General features: G+C 39.5%; 1 protein-coding gene across 4 annotated transcripts in view; it reads right to left on the bottom strand.

Moving 5' to 3' along the window:
* Window positions 1–25,099, bottom strand: part of dis3l2 (DIS3 like 3'-5' exoribonuclease 2) — a 612,176-nt gene that overhangs the window by 584,026 nt on the left and 3,051 nt on the right. For 2 of the 4 annotated variants that reach the window (XM_051922221.1, XM_051922220.1), the window contains exon 2: window positions 3,481–4,278. In XM_051922221.1, coding sequence (XP_051778181.1) covers window positions 3,481–4,261 — 781 coding nt within the window. In that variant the 5' untranslated portion in view covers window positions 4,262–4,278. The remainder of the gene's footprint in view (window positions 1–3,480; window positions 4,279–25,099) is intronic. The other 2 variants (XM_051922222.1, XM_051922223.1) reach the window with 1 other exon arrangement.

Here is a 25,099-nt window from a genome sequence, read left to right as displayed (position 1 = left end):
TATCTTTTCAACGAATATCAACACAGAACTTTTTTTGGTCATGGTGGTCTTTACATTTTTTCTTTATTGGACCACCCTGTCAGAGACAGACCATAACTGTACTTCTTACTGGTGAAGTACAGAATTCTAAAATTTGAAAAGGCATAGAGGTAATTTGATTTTCTTAATCAATTAGACTCAGGGGTTAAAACAAAAAAAAAATGCTAAGCCCTAAAAAATTGGACCAGGGTATGTTTTTATTATTATTGTTTTTTTTTTTGGTTTTTTAACACAAAAACTAACATGAAAACCAACATAAAAATAAAAAAACATGTGCAAAACATCTGAAGTGCTTCCTTTTGTCAATTATTTCAGGTTCAGAATGCATTTTAATAAATACATTCAATGAGCATAATGCACATGCTTCATTCTGATATAATAAATGAATATTTACTGCCATAATTAAAATGAAAAGATAATTTATAAACTTTCATGTTAACAACTTTTGCAGAAAATTAACAACTTTTAAATGCTTACTTTTCTCTTCACAGCTATTAAAATAAATGACAATATAAAAGAAATAAAAACTGCAGTACAGCTTATTGTAAAATAAAGCAGCACTTATGATTTTAATGAAAGTGAACAGTGTATTAATTTCTCACTCTTTTTGGACTGTAAAAAGTACTTTATATAAGGTAAACATTCACTCTTGAAAACACATTTTGGTCCTCTGACATTTTACAGTTCATAAGTCAATAAGTGGCTGAGTTATTGAGAATGACAGGTTATGCTCCAAAGCAAATGTGGCAAAACATATTTTTGGTTGTATACACTATGTAGAATGGATGCAAAGGCTGGTGTATACGTGGCAGCTGTCACTCTTGGCAATGCTAATATAAATTTGACAGCACGAAGAGCTGCCCTGTGAATTTGATACATAGCATGCCCTAATATTACCATTTTTCCACCATAGCTTCAAATGTTGCATTCCTGTGCTATCAGACAGATGGGAAATAAAAATTTATCAGTGGGAAATTTCACATGAATTTCCTATAAAGGGGGCACTCCCAGTGGGACAATTCAGAGAAACCTGTACTACCCCAATTTGCCAAGCTGTGAGGTAACATTGACAAGTGACAAAATGATTGATTGGCCGTCGATCTAAATCTGACAATTTTCACTACACAAGACTTGATCTGTGATATGTAAATTAGCAGATAACAAAAAAAAAAAAAAAAAAAAAACAACTGTTTCAGCATCTGCTTTTCTAGCCTTTATGGTAATTTAGTTGTAGTGCTCCTTTACAGAAGGAGTAACAGTAGTTGTAAACAGAAGGCTGGAATATAAGCCTTTACATTAAAGAAAGTGCTGTAATAAATGGAGAATAAGGAATTGAACGAGTACTCCTGTATAATTATACGAATAGCAAGATAGGCTATTTTAATTAATAAAGATTTTTGTTGTTCTTTAATTAAAAGAAACACTGCTGGTCTGATTTTGGACAGTGAGCAAGCTTTTGTGAAGTATAGCAGCTCACATTTTCAATTTGAAAAAGGACAGCTAAAGAAGAATTTGAAACTGGTGCTTAGTAAACAACAGGCTTGTTAGCCTAACAGCTAATTTGCTTATTTTTCCTGTTAGACATGTTAATCTTGATAGATATTTTATTAAAATTTGATAGATTTGTGGCTTTATCAAGGGTTTGTAGTGTTTATCATTTGTTTGTGTGCATCATACAGTGTAAGTTTTGGTAAGAAACAAGTACTACATTTTTAAAGCAGTTATCTGTACTTATAATCAAACTTCCAAGAATTAGGAATGTCGAGCTGGTACACTGGGGAAAAAAAAAACCTTTACAATATAATAAATGTATATTTTAACAGCTATAGTGTAATTCACGATTAAAAATGATTAAAACCTGTAAGTGCATGTATATTTACTTTTAAGTAGTGTTCAACTACCACTGTTAATTAACTGAATTAATATGTGGGAATATATATAAATTTTCTGTTAGGCAATTGGTGAAAAGTACTTTTTTTTAAATTAAGCTTTGTGTCAGATAAGTAGAAATTAACCTCCTAAGCATTAGACCCAAGCGTCACTTGGGCTGTAAAAACAGTGCTAAAAGTGTTAGTTCCGAGCATCCCTCAGTCAACCATATAGACATGAGTCACATAAATGTTAAGAGCCGAGGATTACTCAGGTTGTAAAAGTGCCAGCAGCATTAGTGCCAAGCATTGATCGGGAAACGATATAGGAATTTCTTGCGTAAGCTATAGGCCCAGGCAACTGTGCGGACATGTATTCTCCTAGCCTTATAATGGCATCTTCTAAGAAACAACTTTCAATAGCCCAGGTGTTGCACACTCTTGAAAGTGACACGAGGAGTGATGATGAAATGAATCTGTCTGAAGGCAGTGAAAGTGAAATGGACGATGAAATCGAAGGGATTCAGCACATATGCTATGTGCTCTTCAAAAGCTGATCAGTCTGGAAAGAAAATCCGCAAGGAATCACACTACTATTGTCCCAACTGTGACATTGTATTATGTACTTCACAGTGCATCAAGATATACCACACAAACGACACATTTTGGCAGTATATACGGTATTAGCATTATGATTATTATAATTATTATACTTTCTACACTTCTGAATTGGTACTTTTAGTGTTTTGCACATTTTACAGTAAAAAGATCAGATTTATTAAATATGTAATATTTCAAGCCAAAAAGTGCAATGCTTTTTACACAGTTGTTTCAAGAAAGAAAGTCATGCTAAAGAGGCTACACATTAGACACCTTTTAAAGACATTTTCAGTTTCTTAGCGATACTTTACATGGAATAACCTACATTCTGCAAAAAAAAAAAAAAAACAATACACTGACGTGTATCTTGAGAAACCTGTTTCATTTTAGTATATGTTTGTATGTGTTTCTTCCAAAACAAAAGTAGACCAACAGATTTAACTATGTTAAGCATAGGTAGGCTGGAGACTCTAAATTACCAAAACTTCAATGACTGCCCCTGTCCACAGTCAGTTCTCATCTTGTGTACATGATGTTAGGACAAGGCCCTGGCTTCCCATGACCCTAAATTGAGTAAACAGGGTCAGAACAAAGATGGATAGACAGATGCAATAAACAAATAACAAGTACCTGTTCTTTATCTAACGACTTAACAGCAGGCTATAGTTTTGTTCATTATATTAAAGTTCTTTGCTTTGATACCGAGTTCTACAATGTGTTTTTTTTTCTTTTGCAATCAAAACAGGTCTTTATCTGTCCTGTCCATTAAATCATTTTCTAAATAACTAAAAAAATGGCAGTTTGAGATATAAAAAACTGAAATATTTACCACTAGTTAACCAAGTTAAGAGAGCTCTAAACCTACCAATCCCCCACCACACATATCAGAGATAATATGAAGTCAACTGTAATTACACTTCAATAAACTCAATATCTTACTGAACAGGATTGAAAATAACAATTTAGTCCTCACCTTCAGCTTGCCCAGTAGCCCTTGTGTTCTGCTGTTTGGCCTTTCCATCAGCAAAATGAGACTCCCCTGCAGATGCTAGGTCGCTATTTAAAACTTCAGACGTCCCTTTAGCAGCCTCAGAACTGATCTTTCCTGCCGACATCTTTTTTGACTTTTTCTTTTTCATTTGTTTTGTTACACTGTCTGCTTTTTCACCACTGAAAGGAAAAAAAATAGTACTCTGTTCTGGTGAACAAGTCAATAATTTTCCTGAAGAGTTATCCAGCCATGCTAGCTCTTCTATATTAGACTCTTCTGACGGAAGGATTCCTGGGTATTGAAGCTTTGAGTTTGTCTGTGCTCCGTCACCACCAGATAATCCATTTCCATCCTGGAAAATACTAACATTGGGTTTCTTACTTCCATGTACTTGGACATACGTAACCTTCTTCTGCTTATGCAGTTCCACAGCCTCTGATTTATCTTTTGGTTTGACTATATGTGAAGACAAGGTGTTATCTGCTTCACAGCTCTTACTAGGAGAGAAGTAACCATTTTGATATAAATGCGTCACCTTACTTTCCCCTTTTTCAGATAAATATTCTTGTGTGTCATTGTTAGGTTCTTCCGTCTTCTGAGTATGCTGCTGTGCAAACTGTCTCAAGTATGACCTAAATTTACTGCTTCGATGCTGATTTAGAAGCCTAGCATAGGCATCCTTCTGCCGTGTGGCACCTTGGTTTTGCCCATGTCTAAAATGACGAGATGGTACATATTCTTTGTTCGGTCTCCCGTGCTCCATCTTTAAGCTGAATTAGCCTGTAAATGTAAATTCAGCAGTCACTATTCAATTAAAGAAAAAAAATTCAAAGAATTCAAAAATTTACAGGAAAGAAAACACCAAGCAGTAATATTATAATAGTTTTCCATCATCACTTTACCAACAGCAGTTTTGCTCAGAGATTGTAGCAAAAGGTTTACAGTTTATGTAGCTGTTGTATTAGCGTACTGCAGTCAATAACCAACATTAAACAACATCTAGATATATAGTGGATATAAGAAGTCTATATATCTCTGCCAAAATCACAGATTGTGTGTAATAAAAAAATAAAACCAAGATAAATTCTATCAGAACTTATTCTACCTTAATGCAAAATTGAAATGTATACAAAGAAGGTGTAACCAAATCAGAAACTGTTTAGTGAAAAAAGGAAAACAAAAAAAAACATGCAAAAACCTGTTTGCATTAGTGTGCACACCCTTTAATAATCAAGGATGTGGCTGCTTTCAGAATCAACCAATCACAATAGCCCTAAAAGAGTTAATGTGCTGTTCTACAGTACACAGAAAGTGTGTTGCATTGTGCAGGCATTTAACATCATTGCATGGCTTGCCTATACCTGAAGAGATGTGATATGATGAACCCGACCCTGATACACTAAATGATCAGCCAAATAAGGCAGCGTTACAACTTCGTTTGAATGTCATTACTAAAATGTAAAAACAGGCAATCAGATGCAGCATTTATTTTTTAACCAATTCATTTAAATTGTGGTCAATATCAAAAAGTACAACCCTTATATTCCTTAGTTCATTGGCCACATCTCTTATAGCATGCACTATTGCATTTTGTGACACCGGAACAGCATCCGTCAACACACTGCCAGATGGTCTCCCAGCGATTTCCAAGGTAGAGGTGTGTGTGCAGCCAGCTTCTGAAGATGTGCTGGGCACAGCAGCACCATCACCACATGGAGTTGCGTCATCAGCACAGGGTCAGCATTTGTAATATTGTCTGAAACAGAACAAACAGACAGTGGGCTGCAACTCATCTTTTCACATCAACTCTGATATCTGACCACTTCTTTATTTCTGGAACTGTGTGACTTTCTGAACTTGAACTTTCGAGTGTCTCCATCACACTGTATCACTCCATAACTTCCTTTTCTTGCTTGCACCACTGCTTAAGCCAACAAATAGTACATTTTTCCTTGCCTCCACTTCGCATTCACTGATTCTGCCATTTTCTTTTCACAAAATGTCAAACAGAAGGTGATATTTATATTGATTTGCATATTAAAATACTAGGGGGCTTTGCCCCCTGCTCGCTTCACTCGCCAAGCCCTGTGTTTGGTTTTCCGGATCCACACTTTTAATACTCAACATTAATATGACAATTGAATCTTTTTAGCAAATATGGGTTATATGGTACAATCATTGAATTATCGATCATCACAATTTTTCCATCTTTCTTTCCGTGATATGTGTGTTGTTCATGATGATTATCTCTTCGGCGATAATCTGGAAAGCCAGCCTTAGTCATATCTGTTGTTTGAACAGATTCATGGAGTTTCTCAGTTTCTAGTATTATATGTGTATAGTCCTCCTAAATACAATGCGTCTTTCTTTGAGGAATTCTCAGACTTGGTGTCAATTGTAATTACAAACTATGACACACTCTTAATAGTCTGTGACTTTAACTTTCATATCAATAATCAGTGTGACCCGAAAGTAAAAGAATTCATGAACCTCCTGGACTCTTTTGATTTGAACCAGCACATTAGTCAGCCTACACATAATGCAGATCATACGTTAGACTTAGTAATTACCAAAGGACTAAAGGTTGATGTGAAGCAGATCATTGATATTGGTCTATCAGGCCATTTTCTGTTACTATTTAATAAGGAAATAATGATAGAAATTATTCATGAGAAGCATATTGTTAAAAAATGCTTCTTTGATTCATCAGAAGCTTCAAAATTTATAAACATTTTAAGCAACCAGTCCATTTGTAGTGCTTACTACAATAGTGAGAATAATGTAAATAGTAAGGTGGAAAATTTTAATATTAAGGTGAGAGCTGCTGCTGACATAGCCACACCAGAAAAGATAGTTAAAAATCTTCTAGCACTGTTATACCGTGGAACACCCAAATAGTGTCTGATCTTAAGAGAACATGCCGGAGAGCTGAGAGTAAATGGAGAAAAACTAAACTGACTGTCCATTATGAAATACTGAAGGTTAAAATAACAGAATACAACAAAATAGTCCGTCTTGAGAGGCGCTGTTATTTCTCTAGAATTATAAATAACAATGCTAGTAATCCCAGAGTCTTATTCTCTACGATTGATCGTCTGCTAAATCCAGGTCACTCAATGGAATGCTTCCAAAATACTTCCAGTGAAACTTGAGACTTCTGCTGTATTTTTTAATCAAAAAATTAATGATATTAGAAATAATATAGTACATCTCCCCAATACTGGACCACTTAAACCCCGGTACTCCATTTTAAACAAATTAAAATTCTTTCCCCAGGATAGATTTAGCTGATTTATATAAAATAATCTCTCAACTGAGACCCTCCACCTGCGTCCTCGATCCAATACCAACAAGTTTTTTCAAAGAAGTATTGGGCATACTAATGGATAGTATTCTTGACATAGTAAACTCATCATTAGATACGGGGGTCCTCCGAGGCTGTCTTAAGACTGCTGTAGTTACACCCCTGCTCAAGAAAAATAATCTTGACTCCTCTGCTTTTGAAAATTTTAGACCTATTTCTAACCTGCCTTTTCTTAAGTAAAATTTTAGAGAAGGCAGTCATTATGCAGCTTAATGACCACCTCAAAAAACATGCTATTCTTGATAAGTTTCAGTCGGGTTTCAGAACAAATCACAGTACAGAAACTGCACTCGTTAAAGTAGTAAATGACTTGTGGGTAAATGTAGACAGAGGCTGTTTATCCTAGATCTGAGTGCCGCATTTGACACCATTGATCACAATATTCTTAGAAATCGCCTTAGTCAATGGGTGGGCCTCTCTGGCAGTGTCTTAAATTGGTTTGAATCCTACCTGGCAGGTAAAAAATTCTTTGTAAGTTGTGGTAATTATACTTCAAAGACACATGATATTTATTCTAAATGGTGTTCCACAAGGCTCTATCCTGGGTCCGCTGCTCTTTTCGATTTACATTCTTCCGTTAGGTCAGATTATCTCGGGGCATAACGTGAGCTACCGCAGCTATGCTGATGGCACACAACAGTACTTATCAATAGCGCCTGACGACCCTGACTCTCTTGATTCACTGACACAATGTCTTACTTGTGTTTCTGAATGGATGAGTAGTAATTTTCTCAAACTAAATAAAGAGAAAACAGAAATTTTAGTGATTGGCAATAATGGATACTAGCCGACACCCGCCGTAGCATACAGCGGTGTAAGAATAGGAATGGAAAACGATGAGAAAGGAATTCAGAAATCAAGAACAAATAAATACTTCTTGAAAGACACAGTTGTGAATAGGTGTTTTGGTGGAGATGACAGATAAGCTTTTGCTTGTAGTGCTTCTGATAGTCCTTTGTATTGTTCCACGCACAGATCTTTTTGATGTAATCCGAGATAGTTGAGACGCACGTCCTCCGTTTTAACATACGCATTTATGACGTACTGTTGGAATAGTTTGCCGCTGGAGTGTAAAATACTAAATGTATTCCTCATTGCTAATCTGTACACGTAAAATTAGCATTGAGTAAGCCTTATTTACTTGCCGGTTCTTTTATCGGGAACATGTTGTAAATCTTTCTGCCAGCCAATGTCTCTGTAAGGGAATAAAAGTGGGTAAACCATAGGATCGTAATTTATATTGAGCGTGGAAATCTGTTTACAGGAGTTGCATATGGGATAGATGCAAACGTTCCTTTCGGCAGGCGGTTCGCCATCTTCTCCGACGAAAATCGCTGCAACATCGGTGTGACATGTCGGGGCATTGTATCGTAAATCCTGACTAGGGTTATCCTTGATGACCATTCGTACAGATGCTGTTGGATTGGACTGAGCGATTTCATGCATGCGTTTGTATGATTTAGCGAAGGGGTTGATGGTTCCGAGCATGGAATCTAGCTAGAGAAGTAAATTTTCACTGCATGGAGAGTTTGCTTAATTTTGTAAGCTTCGGTAGCTTGCGCTGTGTCAAAAACATAACTGTCCATATCCTGGAGAGGTAGAAGTGTTAGCGTATAGTGGAGAGATTTGGTGATAAATTTGCCCGTGTATTTTAAAACAGTATGGTCTGTGGCCAGGAGGTTGAGTTATCTGTGCACCCATGGAAGCAAACGCTAGAGAACAGTTGTATTCTCACAGTGTGGGGAAGGGTTTGGAAGAGGATGAATAGGAATCGAGTGATAAATTTGCCCCTGTATTTTAAAACAGTATGGTTCGTGGCCAGGAGGTTGAGTTATCTGTGCACCCATGGAAGCAAAAGCGAGAGAAGAGTTGTATTCTTGCAGCGTGGTGAAGGGTTTGGAAGAGGATGAATAGGAATCGAGAAATGCCATGTTGGCTGCGTGTGGGCGGGACCGTTTTTGAAGTGGAAGCAGGACGAACCAGAGCAGAAATATATATAAGAGATAATGAGGTTATTAGAAATAAACTTGATGCATTAGGATTAAAAGTCAAAACGGAGGGAAGGAATTTAGGGATAACTATTGACTCTGACCTGAATTTTAAATCACATATTAATCAGATTACTAGGACAGCATTTTTTCACTTAAGAAATATAGCAAAAGTTAGACCCCTTATAACACTGCAAGATGCTGAGAAATTAATCCACGCTTTTGTTTTCAGTCGACTAGATTACTGCAACGCTCTCCTCTCAGGACTACCCAAAAAAGACATCAATCAATTGCAACTAGAGCAGAATGCAGCTGCTAGAATCATAACTAGGAAAAGAAAATCCGAGCACATCTCTCCAGTTTTGATGTCACTACATTGGTTACCTGTGTCATTTAGAATGGACTTTAAAATCCTGCTTATAGTTTACAAGGCCTTAAATAATCTCTCTCCATCTTATATTTCGGAATGTCTTACACCTTACACTCCAAATTGTAACCTTAGATCTTCAAATAAGTGTCTGCTTAGAATTCCAAGAGCTAAACTTAAAAGAAGTGGTGAGGCGGCCTTCTGCTGTTATACACCTAAAATCTGGAATAGCTTGCCAATAAGAATCCACCTGGCTAATACAGTGGAGCACTTTAAAGCATAACATCCGGCGCCGCCGTGAGTGGCAGTCTTTTCAGCAGCTCCGTGTATGACTGTATATGTATGTGTACTTTTTTACTTTTATTTTTCTATTTTTATTTATTGATCACTCCTATTACTTTATTTTATGTGGATTCGTTCCCTGCACACACTTACTTTTACAACGTGGGCATGGATTTTTACACGCCGAGACTCGCCTATTCAAGTACTCAACTTCGAGCGCTGAGAACAAATGCCAGTGCCGGTGTGGTTCCATATTTACCCGATGAGGTAAGAAGGCGGTATCGTGGCAGCAGAGCAGGCACTAAGCTAAAAATGAAGCGGCTTACGAGAAACTGGCGTTTCAAGCCTACGGTGCCTTCTGTGATTCTGGGGAATGTGAACTCAATCTCAAATAAGATCGACGAACTGGCTGCGCTAGTGAAAAATGTCAGGACCTACAGAGAATGCAGTTTGTTGTGTTTTTGCGAAACCTGGCTAAATAACACCATCCCAGATGCCAACGTGGAGCTACCCGGGTTTAGCACAGTTAGAGCGGACAGAGATGCAAGTACCTGTGGGAAGCACAAAGGAGGAGGACTCGCTCTCTATGTTAATACACGGTGGTGTAACTCTGGACATGTTAACGTCAAAATCTCCACTTGCTGTAGGGATATCGAACTGTTGGCTGTAAGTTTACGTCCCTACTACTTGCCCAGAGAGTTTGGACATGTCATTGTTGTCATCGTGTACATCCCTCCTCGGGCGGACGTGGAGTCAGCAAGTGACATCATCCATTCTGCTGTTGCTAAGTTACAAACGCAGCACCCTGAGGCGCTTGTGCTAATCGCTGGAGACTTTAACCATGTGATGCTGGACAAAACGTTACCTGCATTCTCCCAGTATGTGGACTGTAACACCCGGGGAAATAAGACTATTGATTTACTGTATGCAAACGTTAAAGACGCATACAGCGCCACCCCGCTGCCTGCGCTTGGGAAAGCAGATCATAACCTGGTTCTGCTTCAGCCTCACTATAAACCAAAACTGAGAGTCCTACCTGTAACCACACGATCATTCAGGAAGTGGACCCCGGAGGCTGAGAATACTCTGAGAGAATGTTTTGGAACTACAGACTGGGATATCCTGCAGGGATCTCATAGTGAGAACATTGAGGAAGTTGTTGACTGCACAACTGACTACATCAACTTCTGTATGGACATTGTAGTTCCAGTAAGAACAGTACGCTGCTATGCTAACAACAAGCCATGGATTACAAGTGACATCAAGGGCCTTTTGAACCAGAAGAAAAGGGCTTTTAAAGACGGTGATCAGCATGAGCTCAAGCGCGTGCAGAAGGAACTCCGAGTCCAGCTCAGGACGGCGAAGGAGCAGTACAGGAGAAAGCTGGAGCAGAAGTTGCAGAATAGCAGCATGAAGGAAGTGTGGGATGGGATGAAGATCATCACTGGCTGCAGCTCGAAGCGGGGTACCACCATCGAGAGAGACGTGAAGAGAGCAAACCAAATGAACAACTTCTTTAACAGGTTTGACCACCCTAACCCACTCTCACTCTCACCTCGGAGTATTGCACCCTCCACACATCCTTCTGCTGATACCAGTATAGGAAAGACATCCCCATCCATAATTACAACAGCGCAAGTGAGCAGAGAGCTGAGGAGACTTCGTGCCAGCAAAGCAGCAAGTCCAGATGGAGTATCGCCACGACTGCTGAAGGTCTGTGCATCGGAGCTGGGGGGTCCACGACAGTGCATCTTCAACCTGAGCCTGGAACAGGGGAGAGTCCTGAAGCTTTGGAAAACATCTTGTATCACCCCAGTCCCAAAGGTATCACGTCCTAGTGAGCTGAATGACTTTCGGCCTGTTGCTCTGACATCACATGTGATGAAGACCATGGAGAGGCTACTGCTTCACCACCTTAGGCCACAGGTTCAACACGCCCTTGACCCTCTGCAGTTTGCATATCAGGAGAAGGTGGGAGCGGAGGATGCCATCATCTATATGCTACACCGATCCCTCTCTCACTTGGACAGAGGCAGTGGTGCAGTAAGAATTATGTTTCTAGACTTCTCTAGCGCCTTCAACACAATCCAACCTTTGCTCCTTAGGGACAAGCTGACAGAGATGGGATTAGATTCATACCTAGTGGCATGGTTCGTGGACTATCTTAAAGACAGACCTCAGTATGTGCGTCTTGGGAACTGCACATCTGACATTGTGGTCAGCAACACAGGAGCGCCACAGGGGACTATACTTTCTCCGGTCCTGTTCAGCCTATATACATCGGACTTCCAATACAACTTGGAGTCCTGCCACGTGCAAAAGTTCGCTGATAACACTGCTATCGTGGGCTGCATCAGGAATGGGCTGGAGGAGGAGTATAGGGACCTAATCAATGACTTTGTTAAATGGTGCGACTCAAACCACCTACACCTGAACACCAGCAAAACCAAGGAGCTGGTGGTGGATTTTAGGAGGCCCAGACCCCTCATAGACCCAGTGATCATCAAAGGTGACTGTGTGCAGATGGTGCAGACCTATAAATATCTGGGAGTGCAGCTGGATGATAAATTAGACGGGACTGCCAATACTGATGTGCTGTGCAAGAAAGGACAGAGCCGGTTATACTACCTTAGAAGACTGGCGTCCTTCAACATCTGCAATAAGATACTGCAGATGTTCTATCAGACAGTTGTGGCGAGCGCCCTCTTCTACGCAGTGGTGTGCTGGGGAGGCAGCATTAAGAGGAAAGACGCCTCACGCCTGGACAAACTGGTGAGGAAGGCAAGCTCTATTGTTGGCATGGAGCTGCACAGTTTAACATCTGTGGCAGAGCGAAGGGCGCTCAGCAGGCTCCTATCAATTATGGAGAATCCACTGCATCCACTTAATAGTATCATCTCCAGACAGAAGAGCAGCTTCAGCGACAGACTGCTGTCACTGTCCTGCTCCACTGACAGATTGAGGAGATCGTTCCTCCCCCAAACTATGCAACTCTTTAATTCCATCCGGGGGGGGGGGGTGGGGGGGGGTGGGGGGGGGGGGTTAAACGTTAACATTATACATAGTTATTGTCTGTTTTTCACCTGCATTATTATCATTCTTTAATTTAATATTATTTATTGTATCAGTATGCTGCTGCTGAAGAATGTGAATTTCCCATTGGGATTAATACAGTATCTATCTATCTAAAACACTGCTGAAAACACATTACTTTAACATGGCTTTCTCATAGCTTCATTTTAGTTTAATCCTGATGCTCTGTATATTCAATTAATTATCAAGATTACTGATGGTGGCTCCAAAATCCGTACTAACCCCTACTTTCTCTTCTGTTCTTTTTCCAGGTTTCTGGGGTGGCGACCTGCGCCACCACCACCTGATCAAAGCGCTGTGATGTCCCTACATTGATGGATTAAAAGGCCAGAAGTCACATGACCGTCATCATCAAGTTCTTCCATGAGAACCCTGAATACCATGAGGACTGATTGAGGTCATTTATGTTAGGTAGAATGCCTAGAGGGGGCTGGGCGGTTTCGTGGCCTGGAACCCCTGCAGATTTTATTTTTTTCTCCATCCGTCTGGAGTTTTTTTTTTTGTATTTTCTGCCCTCCCTGGCCATCGGACCTTGCTTTTATTTCTATGTTAATTAGTGTTCCCTTATTCTAATTTGTATTTATTTAGTCTTTTTTCTCTTTCTTCGTCATGTAAAGCACTTTGAGCTGCATTATTTGTATGAAAATGTGCTATATAAATAAATGTTGTTGTTGAACGAAAGCTTTTGAAATTTTTTTTAAACACTTTCTTTCTTTCGAGTCCCAACATGCTGAATCTTTTAAATGAGGTCCGTGAGACATGCGTTTAATGACTTTGTACCATAATTCAGGATAGGTTTCTCTGTTTGGAATTTCAGCACAAACAAAACGATCTACATCATCAGCAGTTAATAATTTTTTTTTTTTCAAATTAACCAATAAATGCATGTGCGGAAAACCCCATTTTTTAAATTTGATCGTGTAAATGTATGCTCGGATTTGACCAAACACCATTTCGAGTTCTTTCAATAAAATTAAGACTTTCTGATTAAACAATCTACTTACAAAAGTCGGAATATCCTAAGCCAATGTAGACATTGGCATTGTTTTCAAGAATATCCAGATTTCTGGCTATTGTGGATTGCACGTCATTGTAAAAAATAAATCTGTCCGACCGATAGTTCTGGATATTGCCATTACATCAGGATATAATTGTTGCAATGCTCTTGGACTACTTTGATATTATGATGGTAATATTACTGCTTTACCTGTTTTGAATTTGTCTGAACTATTGATTTTTGAATTTTGAACGTGATCAATGAGACCTTGTATATGTTCCATTATAAGTTTTGCTTGATTCGATTTAATAAAGAAGAGACGATTAGCTTCGACTTTTAGATACGCATTAATAATGTAATGTTGCATTAGACGTTGAGATGACAGAAGTGGGTTAAATACATTGGAACATATCGCTAATTTTGCCCTGAAATATTGTCTTGGTGTTATCCATTTTTCTGAATTTGTGTGTTTCATATTGTATGACCATCCTGTTTCTCCATCTGGGAAAAGCAAAGGAAAGAGTAATGGATCGGAATGTGGTGAATTATTAGACAGAAATGTCGATTCATGTTTTGCTTTTGGATAAACACGAATATCTACTCTGTTTTTGATATTTCCTTCTTTCAAAACTATTATTGCTGATAATTCGTCACATGTTGGTTTATTATATACGCGTGTGGTCTTTCGGATTCATATAGAAATCCAAGAAAACTTCTTTGTCCGTGTTTTACAGATAAATTTTGTGTAAAGTGCGACACTTTTGGACGTATGGATCTGTATCCATTATTGGCTGTATAATTTCTAATACATCCGATCATTTAACTCTTTCCATTCTATGTTGCATCGCTCCTCCGTGATCATAAATCTGACGGAATTGTGGTTAATTTGAAATTTAACTTGTCGTTACTTTAATTGTTGCTGGGCCACAGATTCTCATAGCATATGGTCCATTCTTGTGTAAATCTATGTTTTTAGCATTGAATGATGCGAATGCGAAAGGATTATTGTAGACTCCGATATTTTGCTTGTAGTGTTTGTGGATTTCACTTTCCCCAAACATCAAATCTTTTAATTCTCTTGGATACGCCTCCTCATTGTGTATAAACACTACTTTTCCCTGATGGCACCACGAATTAGACGATCTACAAGTGTCTGACTTAAACTTCAAAGACTTACAATATTTACATACTTCTGACATATATGTCCATATATTTGATCTCAATTCGCCTTTCCATTATTTCTCGAGTAATAATTTCTCTTTGTTTGCGCTAATGCGATCTTTACTTTTTCTGCTTTCATATTCTGTATCTTGCTCTGCATGTGTATCACACTTACGTTTTTTTTTTTTTCTGAGTCATTTGAATTCCACTGTTTTCATTACAGTATTCCCTCGCTACTTCGCGGTTCACTTTTCGCGAATTCACGACTTTGCGGGTTTTTAAATGCAAACGATTGCCCGCCTATCGCCGAAGTTATGTTCCAGACCCATCAGCAACAGGAGAAAATCCGCGATATAGAAAGACCATATAAATAAACATTTTTATAGTTTAAGCCTTAAAATATCCATCCCACATGCTTTAAACACATGTAAACTTATAAAACACACTTTGTTAACACATATGATATGTGGATGTCAGGCTAAGGATATGAGTAACATCTCACTATTATAAAACATTTTAACTTCACGCAAGACAAGACAGTGAGACAGGAAAATAGGTGATGTACACCTAAAAGCCTGATTGTACAGGCTTTTAAATTATTGACACGCAGAGGGACAAGCAGCACAAAGCCAGCACAAAGTCCACTTCTCTTTAGCGTTCATTCAGCTCCCCACCCCCTTGACAATGCGAAGTGGACTGCGCCTCCGGGGAGGGGGGGTTTGGGCGAACGTGCGTTCAGCCCTCACACACACACACACACCCACACCCACACACACACACACTCCTTCTCCTCCTTCCGAACGCGCAGAGCAACAAGCAGGCATTTTGGCAGAAGCAGCACAAAGTCCACTTCTGCTCGGCTGAGAGTTCAGCTGCCCCCCTTCACAAAGCGAGTGCAGACACATTGACGTCTGATCGCTGCGTGCAGTGTGCAGTGTTGGTCTGAGGTGTTTAAGAATGCAGAAAGTGTTTAAGAGCATAGGAAGTGTTTATAAGAGCGTGGGAAAGGTTAAGAAGAGAGTGAGAAAGGTTTATAAGAGTGTGGGAACGGTTTATAAAGCCTTAATAAATATAGGTCGCTACTTTGCGGATTTTCACCTATCGCGGGGGGCTCTGGAACGTAACCCCCGCGATAGGTGAGGGATTACTGTATCTCTAACCTGCTCTGCATGTGTTTGGCCCCCTTGTTTTTTTAACCTCTTTATGACGTTTTACTTTGTTTTCTACTCTTTGTCTTTTATTTCTGACCTCGATTTGTCCTGCTTTTTTTTCAATTACACTTGGTCCATGGTGATTATTTTCCCTTTTTGAGTAATAATTTCCATTTGTTTGCGCTACTGCGATATTTACTCTTATTTTTTTTTTTTGATACTTTCAAATTCCACTGCTTTCATAATCTCTAACCTGTTCTGCATGTGTATCGCGCCAACGTTTTTGAACGTCTTTCTTTATGAATATGGATTTTTTGCGCGTACGCACATTTATGTTTTGTGCTTGCGCCATGTTTTAGTGTGAATTCTATGGACTCCATTATACATGAGGCCCCTGGACCATTGTCCTTATGCAAAGATACTGGAAGCGTCCCACACCTTTTTCCAGTGACCTCATGAGCCCAATATTATCCCTGTCTACTGACTTCATAGGAAAAGTCACCAGAGAGGCGAATGTTGCTGCCCAGGTAAGTAAACGTCTTGACAAGGTTGACACTCTCAGACAGACACACTGCTGATAGCCGTGCCCAAGAGGTCATTAAAGGCCTGGATCTTGGTTTTTATCAAGGACACTCACAAGCCCAAACACTCATACTTCTCACTCGGTCTCTCGAGAGTCCCGATCAGAGCCTCCATTGACCCTGTGAAGATCAAAGCATCATCATCAAGGTCAAGATCAGTGAATCTTTCTTCACCAACAGATGTCCCACGGCCGCTGGACCCCACAACCCTGCCCAACATCCAGTCCATGACAGCACTGAACAGAGTACGAGCAAGAAGACACACCTAATTAACCCCAGAATCAACTGTGAAAAGAACACAGATGTTCTGCCTCCACTCTGCACACCACTCACAGTACCAGTGTACAGGCCGGCCATGATATTCAGCAACCTTGCGGGGATCCTGCGAAGTCTCAGGATGTCCCACAGGACAGCACAATAAACTGAGTTGAATGATTTACGAAATATCAACAAAGGATGCAATGAGACGCTGCCTATATTCGTGCTTGCACTCCATGAGAACCCTCAATGCCAGGAGCAGTTGATGGTAGACTTCGTTGACATAAAAACAAACTGTTCCAGTCGCTGGTAGGTGAGCAAATGATCATGGATCCTATTGAGGAAGACCCTAGCAAGGACCTTACACAGCACCGAGAGCAGTGTTACACCCTGTAGTTGCTGCAATCCAGGCAATCACCCTTCCCTTTCCTGATAGGGATGACAAGTCCCATTTTCCAGTCAGTTGGGACGATGCCCATTTCCTAAAGGGAAGCAAAGATTGCTTGTAATGCCAGGAGGACAGCCTTACCACCAGCCTTGAGAAGTTCACCCCAGATACTTGCAGCCTTCTCTACCCTCAGATGGTTCGCCACCTATGCAATCTCAGCGAGACTGGGTGGTTCACAGCTAATTGGAGGATCAGCCTAAAGAACTGTGGAACCCAGAGATATCCAATGTCCTAGCTGAAGGATCAGCTTTAAACAGCTGCTCCAAGTAGCCAGCCCAGTAAGGACCATTTCATCAGCTGCCCTGACTATGACTCTCCGAGGAACAGACTTCGATGTGCGTAATGTTTCCATTCCTCTGTAAGCAGATGTGGGTCACTAGACCATAGATGGTGTGTCACATGCTCACAGATTCCTCTAACAAATGCCTCCTTATCTGTCCTCAGAGCCTTCACAGCCGTCCCTCTCAGTTCCTAGTACAGATCAAAGTTGCCATCATGGCATGCGCTGCGACTCCTCCGGACACCCAGCATGTCCAGCGAGATGAAACATCTCTTTTTGGGCACACTGGTAACACCAACACAACCCTTCAGGGTTTTGTCGCAAATGTCTCCCACATCACTTTAGGATCGTACCCAAGTCTGCAAGTTCCTCAAACAAACTGTGTGCAAACTCTTACAGTCTGGCCAGGTCCAGTCTCATTCTCCTAGTAGGTAGTAATTTACTGGACCCAAGCTGAATTCTTCAGAGTAGCAACAAGTCTGTGGTCAGAATTCACAAACTGGGCATTTCTGCAGACCCTGCAGTTTTGTAAGAGCCTCCAGTGTCTACCCATGCGAATGTGATCAATCTCCCTCACCACACCAATAGTACTGGAGTACTAAGTCCAACAATGCGGCTAAGGGTGCTGGAACCAGAACTCAGCGATCTGCAGCGCCTGACCATTTGCAAAGTCAAGGAACATGGAACCACTTTCACCATGGTTGCCAAACCCATGGAGACGGACACAATCCTCATAGCCAGTCCGTCCATGCCAATGGTTGTACTGAAATCACCTATGACCAGAGGAGTGTCGCCTCGCAGGCACTCATCAACCACCGAGCAAAGGTGTGAATAAAATGTCTACCTCACCAAGACATTCCTTGCCGTGGTCAAAGCATACGCCGAGACAACAGACAAGGCACAAAGAGAGTTCCTTAATCTGAATCTCATAATATGCTTGTTTAAAGGAGTGACATCGAACACTTTCGAAAGGAGCTGATCCGCTACAGCAACAGCTACTCCCAGGAGTATGACAGCCATCAGAACGCCCATACCAACAAAAGGTGTACCCACCTACAGAGATCTGGCCAGTCCCAAGTCTGCACACCTCAGAGAGTGCCACCACTGAAATGCAGAGTTTAGGAAGATCCTCCAACAGCAAATGAAAATGATCATCATGGCAATGAGACAAAAACGTTCCACGCACCTACCCAGATGGGCCGCCTCAGGTTGAGACTCAAGTGTTGCTGTGCAGCAGGCAACATCTCAGCACCACACCAGTTCCAAACCCCAACAGGACTGACCCCATTGGCTCTCCGGCGGTTTTGACTCTTCCAGGAGTGAGGCTCCTGAGGGCTTTCTCCCATCCCCTTCATAATGCGAGCAGCCTTCGCAGCAGAACTACTCCCGCGGACAGCAGAAAGGAGTCCTGCACGTTTAAGGACTGTTTCCAGGGAGAATGCAGTTTAACCTCTTTAGCATTAGACACAAGCGATGCTCGGGCAAGTAAAACAGTGCTAAAAGCATTACTCCCAAGTGTCACTCAGATAACTGTACAGATGCATCTTGCATAAGCGTTAGAACCAAGAATCACTCAGGTTGTAAAAGTGCTGCCGTTCTTTGGTGAAATTATGTCAGAGTGTAGGTTTTCAATAATTATGAAATATCTGCACTTTACGAACAATGAAGACTTTGATGAAAAAACCCATCTAGCAGCCAAACAGAAGAAAATTTGGGAGATATACCAGGCCATTGTAGCAAAATTTTGGCATGTTCACATTCCGGACCGTGATGTCAGCATCGATGAAAGTCTCATGGCTTATAAGGGCAGACTGTCATGGATACAGTACATCACATCAAAAAGAGGAAGATTTGGCATAAAGTTATGTGAACTTTGCGAATCTAAAATGGGAAACATTTGGAATTCAGCTCTGTACACAAGGTAAGGAACAGTGTTTGATCAGAAATATAATCAGTACGGCATTGCTACGTCATCGGTGCTTTGATAGATGCTCTGCTGGATCAAGGTTACGGTGTAACCATGAATGATTTTTATACTTCGCCAGCACTATTTGTCATTTTACTGCAAAGAAAGACAGACACATATGAAACAGTGCGTCCCAGACGTCATGGCATGCCTGAAGACTTTGGAAGAGCTAAATTACAGCAAGGTGAGCTAGTAGCATGGCAAAAGGGTAAAGTGCTTTCACTGAAATGGAAAGACAAGATGTTTTCTTCTTAGTACTGTACATAATGCAACTACAGTCACTGTACAGGGAAAAGGCAGCAAGCAGGTTACAAAGCCTTGTGCTGTGGTCCATTACAAAAAGATATTTTGTCATTTGATAAATCTGGAAAGAAAATCCGAAAAGAAACACACTATTATTGTCCCGACTGTGACGTTGGATTGTGTCTTTCACCGTGCTTTAAGATTTACCACAAAAAGGACTCATTTTGAGATTATATACTGTTTTGGCACCATTAGCAGTATTATTATTACTGTTATTATCACTTTTGTTATTATTGTTCAGATTATTTTTATTCATCTTAAACATTATTTGTATCATTATTATACTTTTGAGATTTAATAAAAATGTAATTTTCATGCCAAAAAAAATGCAAACCTTTTTATGATTTTTTTGGAATAAAATGCAATTCTAAGGAGGTTAATGTCATACCTAGGACCTGAATGACGTAGTCATCTATTCCAGTACCTGGAAGAACCGCAAGCGGCATGTCTTGGCTGTCCTGCACACCATCCAAAACAGGGGCTGTTGATCAACCCCAAAAAGTAGAGATGCACTGATCAAGATTTTTTGAGGCTGCTTCCAATCACTGGTAGTTTTAGTGTGAAATCGGCCCATGAACAATTCATGCAAGCCTTAAACATCAGAATTCCATGGAGTTCAATTACATTTTTATACAACTCAAAGTCCAGGGTGTTGTAGACATTTACAAGTATAATTTATATAAAAATAGAATTACATGTATCACACAAAAATACCTTATAATACGTGTCCAGAAATATACAAAAAATATACAAAATATTAAGTCTTTTTTTTTTTTTTTTTTTTAACTCCATGGCATCTGAAAAAGTACTTTAAACTGCCATGAGTACACACATACTTGCATGCTGCCCTTCATTCATTTTGGTGCCACTTGTATTTAGTACTGTTCAGAAGCAAAAAAAAAAAAAAAAAAATCACTTGGTTTCCCTGCTTCCCATAATACATCACACTCTCAGAGATACACTCCTAAATTCCAAGAGCAGTTATAACAATCCATCTTTAAAGCTGCAGATAACTGAATAAAAGTTTTCTCATTAACTTACCTTTCTGTTCACGTCTTTCAAAGCATAGCTACAACATCATAACAGCACACAACCCTTGACAAACAAGTCACTCATAGCATATATTCACTCTTTGCCCATCCTAAGCATTACTTCTACTTGCGTTTAGTGTATGTCAAGATGACAGACTACTTCAAACTGGCCTAGTGAGAGTCAGTTTATGTGTCCTGCAATTGAAAGCCCAAAAGTGCAGTGATACATGGAAACTATTTTAGAGAGAGGGTTGAGGTGGGTAGGATGGAGAGATGTTATTTGAACCTAGGGAAAATGAATGCTCATTTAAAGGAAGGATCATTTTATTTCCTAAATACAGGTTGGTAGCGAGCATTGGTTGTGAGAAAATGCTTAGCTATCTGAAATGATAAACTCCATTATTTTCTTAGTAATTCACTTTGATTTTTCACTGTCCCAGTCATACTGTATTTCTGCTTCTTTTTAAATACAGCTATTACTTATGGATGAGACAGATTTTGGTTCCTTACCATTTTTATTGTTTTCACTACAATGTTGAAAGTCGGCATGCTCCACATAGTGATATACCCACCCACAAATGTCTAATCAAATTAATCATGCCAAATGACTTTGCTTTAAATACACCATGACTAACTTTTTCATTGCAAACATTACAGAAAGCAATCCTGTTAACTTCCAGATACTTTAAAATGCTTCCAAATGACAGTTATCTTCAGTAGTTTCCACTTACTGCATTTGGTACTACCATGCCACCAGCTTAACATATTCTATGTTACAAAATTGGCAGCCCAAACATCCAATTACATGTTGATTTTTAAATGTCACAATAAAAACCAAAAACTGAGCCAATTTCAGTCTAAAGCTGACTAATTCATGTATTACTACCAAAAACTGTTACTTCAGGTAGACCAAGGCTAAAAATGTAGGCAATGTGGTGGGTGTAGAACACCTCAAGCCACAGTGCTCCAAAGCTGCAGCCATACAGGCCTGGCCCCACCCATGAACCAAAAGGAAAGTGCAAGACTTCCTGGGGTAAGCAATAGGGCTGAACAATTTGGGGAAAACATACTAACTGCAATTTTTCTGACAGATCATGCAACTGCGATTTGATTTGTGATATAATTTTTTTAAAGTCAAGCTTCATTCAATATTCACTGTGTAATACATTTAAAACATACATACATTTGAAGCATTACCACAACAGATACCATAAAAATATTAACCACTTTATATTCTACTGCAAGGATGACATTTTTATTACATTTTTAGTTGGCATAGAATAATGAACACAGAACAATTATCATTAAGCTATTACTTGTAGCTCAGGAAAATAAATATTTCACAATCTGTTATCAACAGAATATTATTTACTAATATTGAGCATTTGGCTTATAAAATGACAAACCACAGAAAAATGTATCAAAAAAGTGATCACTAAATATAATAACAAAAATAAAATATAAATGAACTTGTAGCTGGTTTGCACAGGAATTTACGAGCCAGTTCGCTCAGCAAAGTTAAAATTGTGCAAAAGGGCTATCAAATTAACCAGTCCTAAAAATATGGTTCAAATATTCAAATTAAAAATAAGTAAATATTCTAATATATTCAAACTTAGGTTAACGATACTGAGCATTACATGTATGCTTGGTTATACTTTTCTATAATAGTAATGGCTGCAGCGGCAGCTAGAGCAAGACCAAGACTAAAACCAACTCAAAAACTATCAGTATTTAGGCAACTGTTGTTCAAAAATAAGAGCAATCAAAATCCCAAGCATACAGTTAGGTCCATAAATATTTGGACAGAGACAACTTTTTTCTAATGTTTGTTCTGTACATTACCACAATGAATTTTAAATGAAACAACTCAGATGCAGTTGAAGTGCAGACTTTCAGCTTTAATTCAGTGGAGTGAACAAAACGATTGCATAAAAATGTGAGGCAACTAAAGCATTTTTTAATACAATCCCTTCATTTCAGGGGCTCAAAAGTAATTGGACAATTGACTCAAAGGCTATTTCATGGGCAGGTGTGGGCAAGTCCGTCGTTATGTCATTATCAATTAAGCAGATAAAAGGCCTGGAGTTGATTTGAGGTGTGGTGCTTGCATGTGGAAGATTTTGCTGTGAACAGACAACATGCGGTCAAAGGAGCTCTCCATGCAGGTGAAAGAAGCCATCCTTAAGCTGCAAAAACAGAAAAAACCCATCCGAGAAATTGCTACAATATTACAAGTGGCAAAATCTACAGTTTGGTACATCCTGAGAAAGAAAGCAAGCACTGATGAACTCGGCAACGCAAAAAGACCTGGACGTCCACGGAAGACAACAGTGCTGGATGATCACAGAATCATTTCCATGGTGAAGAGAAACCCCTTCACAACAGCCAACCAAGTGAACAACACTGTCCAGGGGGTAGGCGTATCGATATCCAAGTCTACCATAAAGAGAAGACTGCATGAAAGTAAATACAGAGGGTGCACTGCAAGTTGCAAGCCACTCATAAGCCTAAAGAATAGAAAGGCTAGATTGGACTTTGCTAAAGAACATTTAAAAAAGCCAGCACAGTTCTGGAAAAACATTCTTTGGACAAATGAAACCAAGATCAACCTCTACCAGAATGATGGCAAGAAAAAAATATGGAGAAGGCGTGGAACAGCTCATTATCTAAAGCATACCACATCATCTGTAAAACACGGTAGAGGCAGTGTGATGGCTTGGGCGTGCATGGCTGCCAGTGGCACTGGGACACTAGTGTTTATTGATGATGTGACACAGGACAGAAACAGCCGAATGAATTCTGAGGTGTTCAGAGACATACTGTCTGCTCAAATCCTGCTAAACGCAATCAAACTGATTGGGTGGTGTTTCATGATAGAGATGGACAATGACTGAAAACATTCAGCCAAAGCAACCCAGGAGTTTATTAAAACAAAGAAGTGGAAAATTCTTGAATGGCCAAGTCAGTCACCTTATCTTAACCCAATTGAGCATGCATTTCACTTCTTGAAGACTAAACTTCAGACAGAAAGGCCCACAAACGAACAGCAACTGAAAGCAGCTGCAGTAAAGGCCTGGCAGAGCATTAAAAAGGAGGAAACCCAGCATCTGGTAATGTCCATGAGTTCAAGACTTCAGGCGGTCACTGCCAGCAAAGGGTTTTCAACCAAGTATTAGAAATGAACATTTTATTTCCAGTTATTTAATTTGTCCAATTACTTTTGAGCCCCTGAAATGGATTGTCTTAAAAAAATTCTTTAGTTGCCTCACATTTTTATGCAATCATTTTGTTCACCCCACTGAATTAAAGCTGAAAGTCTGCACTTCAACTGCATCTGAGTTGTTTCATTTAAAATTCATTGTGGTAATGTACAGAACCAAAATTAGAAAAAAGTTGTCTCTGTCCAGATATTTATGGACCTAACCGTAGTTATCTTCCATTTGCTTTAATTACAAAGTTATATCATTAAACAACAGTTAAAGGTCTTAGGTTTAAGAGTAAATCAGTTGTGAAATGATACTGCAAAAGGTTTATAAAAACTACTAATCACAGGTGGCGCAGTGGTAGTGCTGCTGCTTTGCAGTAAGGAGACTGTGGAAGATTGTGGGTTCACTTCCCAGTTCCTCCCTGTGTGGATAGCGCTTTGAGTACTAAGAATGCTATAGAAATGTAATGAATTATTATTATTATTAATCAGTATGAATTTCTAAGTTTAAACAAAGTAAATCTTACTACACTTTTTTAACAATGCACCAATTTCAAAATAAATGAACAGCACAGATGCTGAAATGAGAGATCAGTGCTACTTTGAGCAGAAGACAAGCTCACATCACTGGAGCAGACCTCTTGCTCAGATGGCAAACAACAGAATTAACTGAAGAACAGCATTAAGCCGAGGTCTCAAAAATAATAATAAAACCAGCCAGTAAACTCATTACAGGCTTTAGAATATTAATTTGAGTGCTACAGACTATTATTGACACTGAACATCAGAATAGTTCATCACCAAGCCAGACATCACATATGCATTACGCAAAAGAAGCAATTCAGCGGCTGTACAACATGAGCCCGCACACAGTTAAGCACAGAAAGAAATCAAAATAAAACTTACTCATTTAGCGCTCCCTTGGTATAACTTGGTTAGGATTCTCCATTCACAGATCATCTACAAACTTGGCACGTTATTAAGTCTGACTCTATTCAACGCCTTCACTCATACTGTTTAATAGTTGAATTCTGTTACAAATATAAGGATCTTCTGATGAAATATTAGGTCGATAGTCGTAATTAAAGAGCAGGGGCATTTTGCGTTATTATATATATATATA

This window comes from Erpetoichthys calabaricus, chromosome 2 (genome assembly GCF_900747795.2).
Source record: "Erpetoichthys calabaricus chromosome 2, fErpCal1.3, whole genome shotgun sequence".
Taxonomy (NCBI): domain Eukaryota; kingdom Metazoa; phylum Chordata; class Cladistia; order Polypteriformes; family Polypteridae; genus Erpetoichthys; species Erpetoichthys calabaricus.
This window is presented reverse-complemented; position numbering and strand designations above follow the sequence as displayed.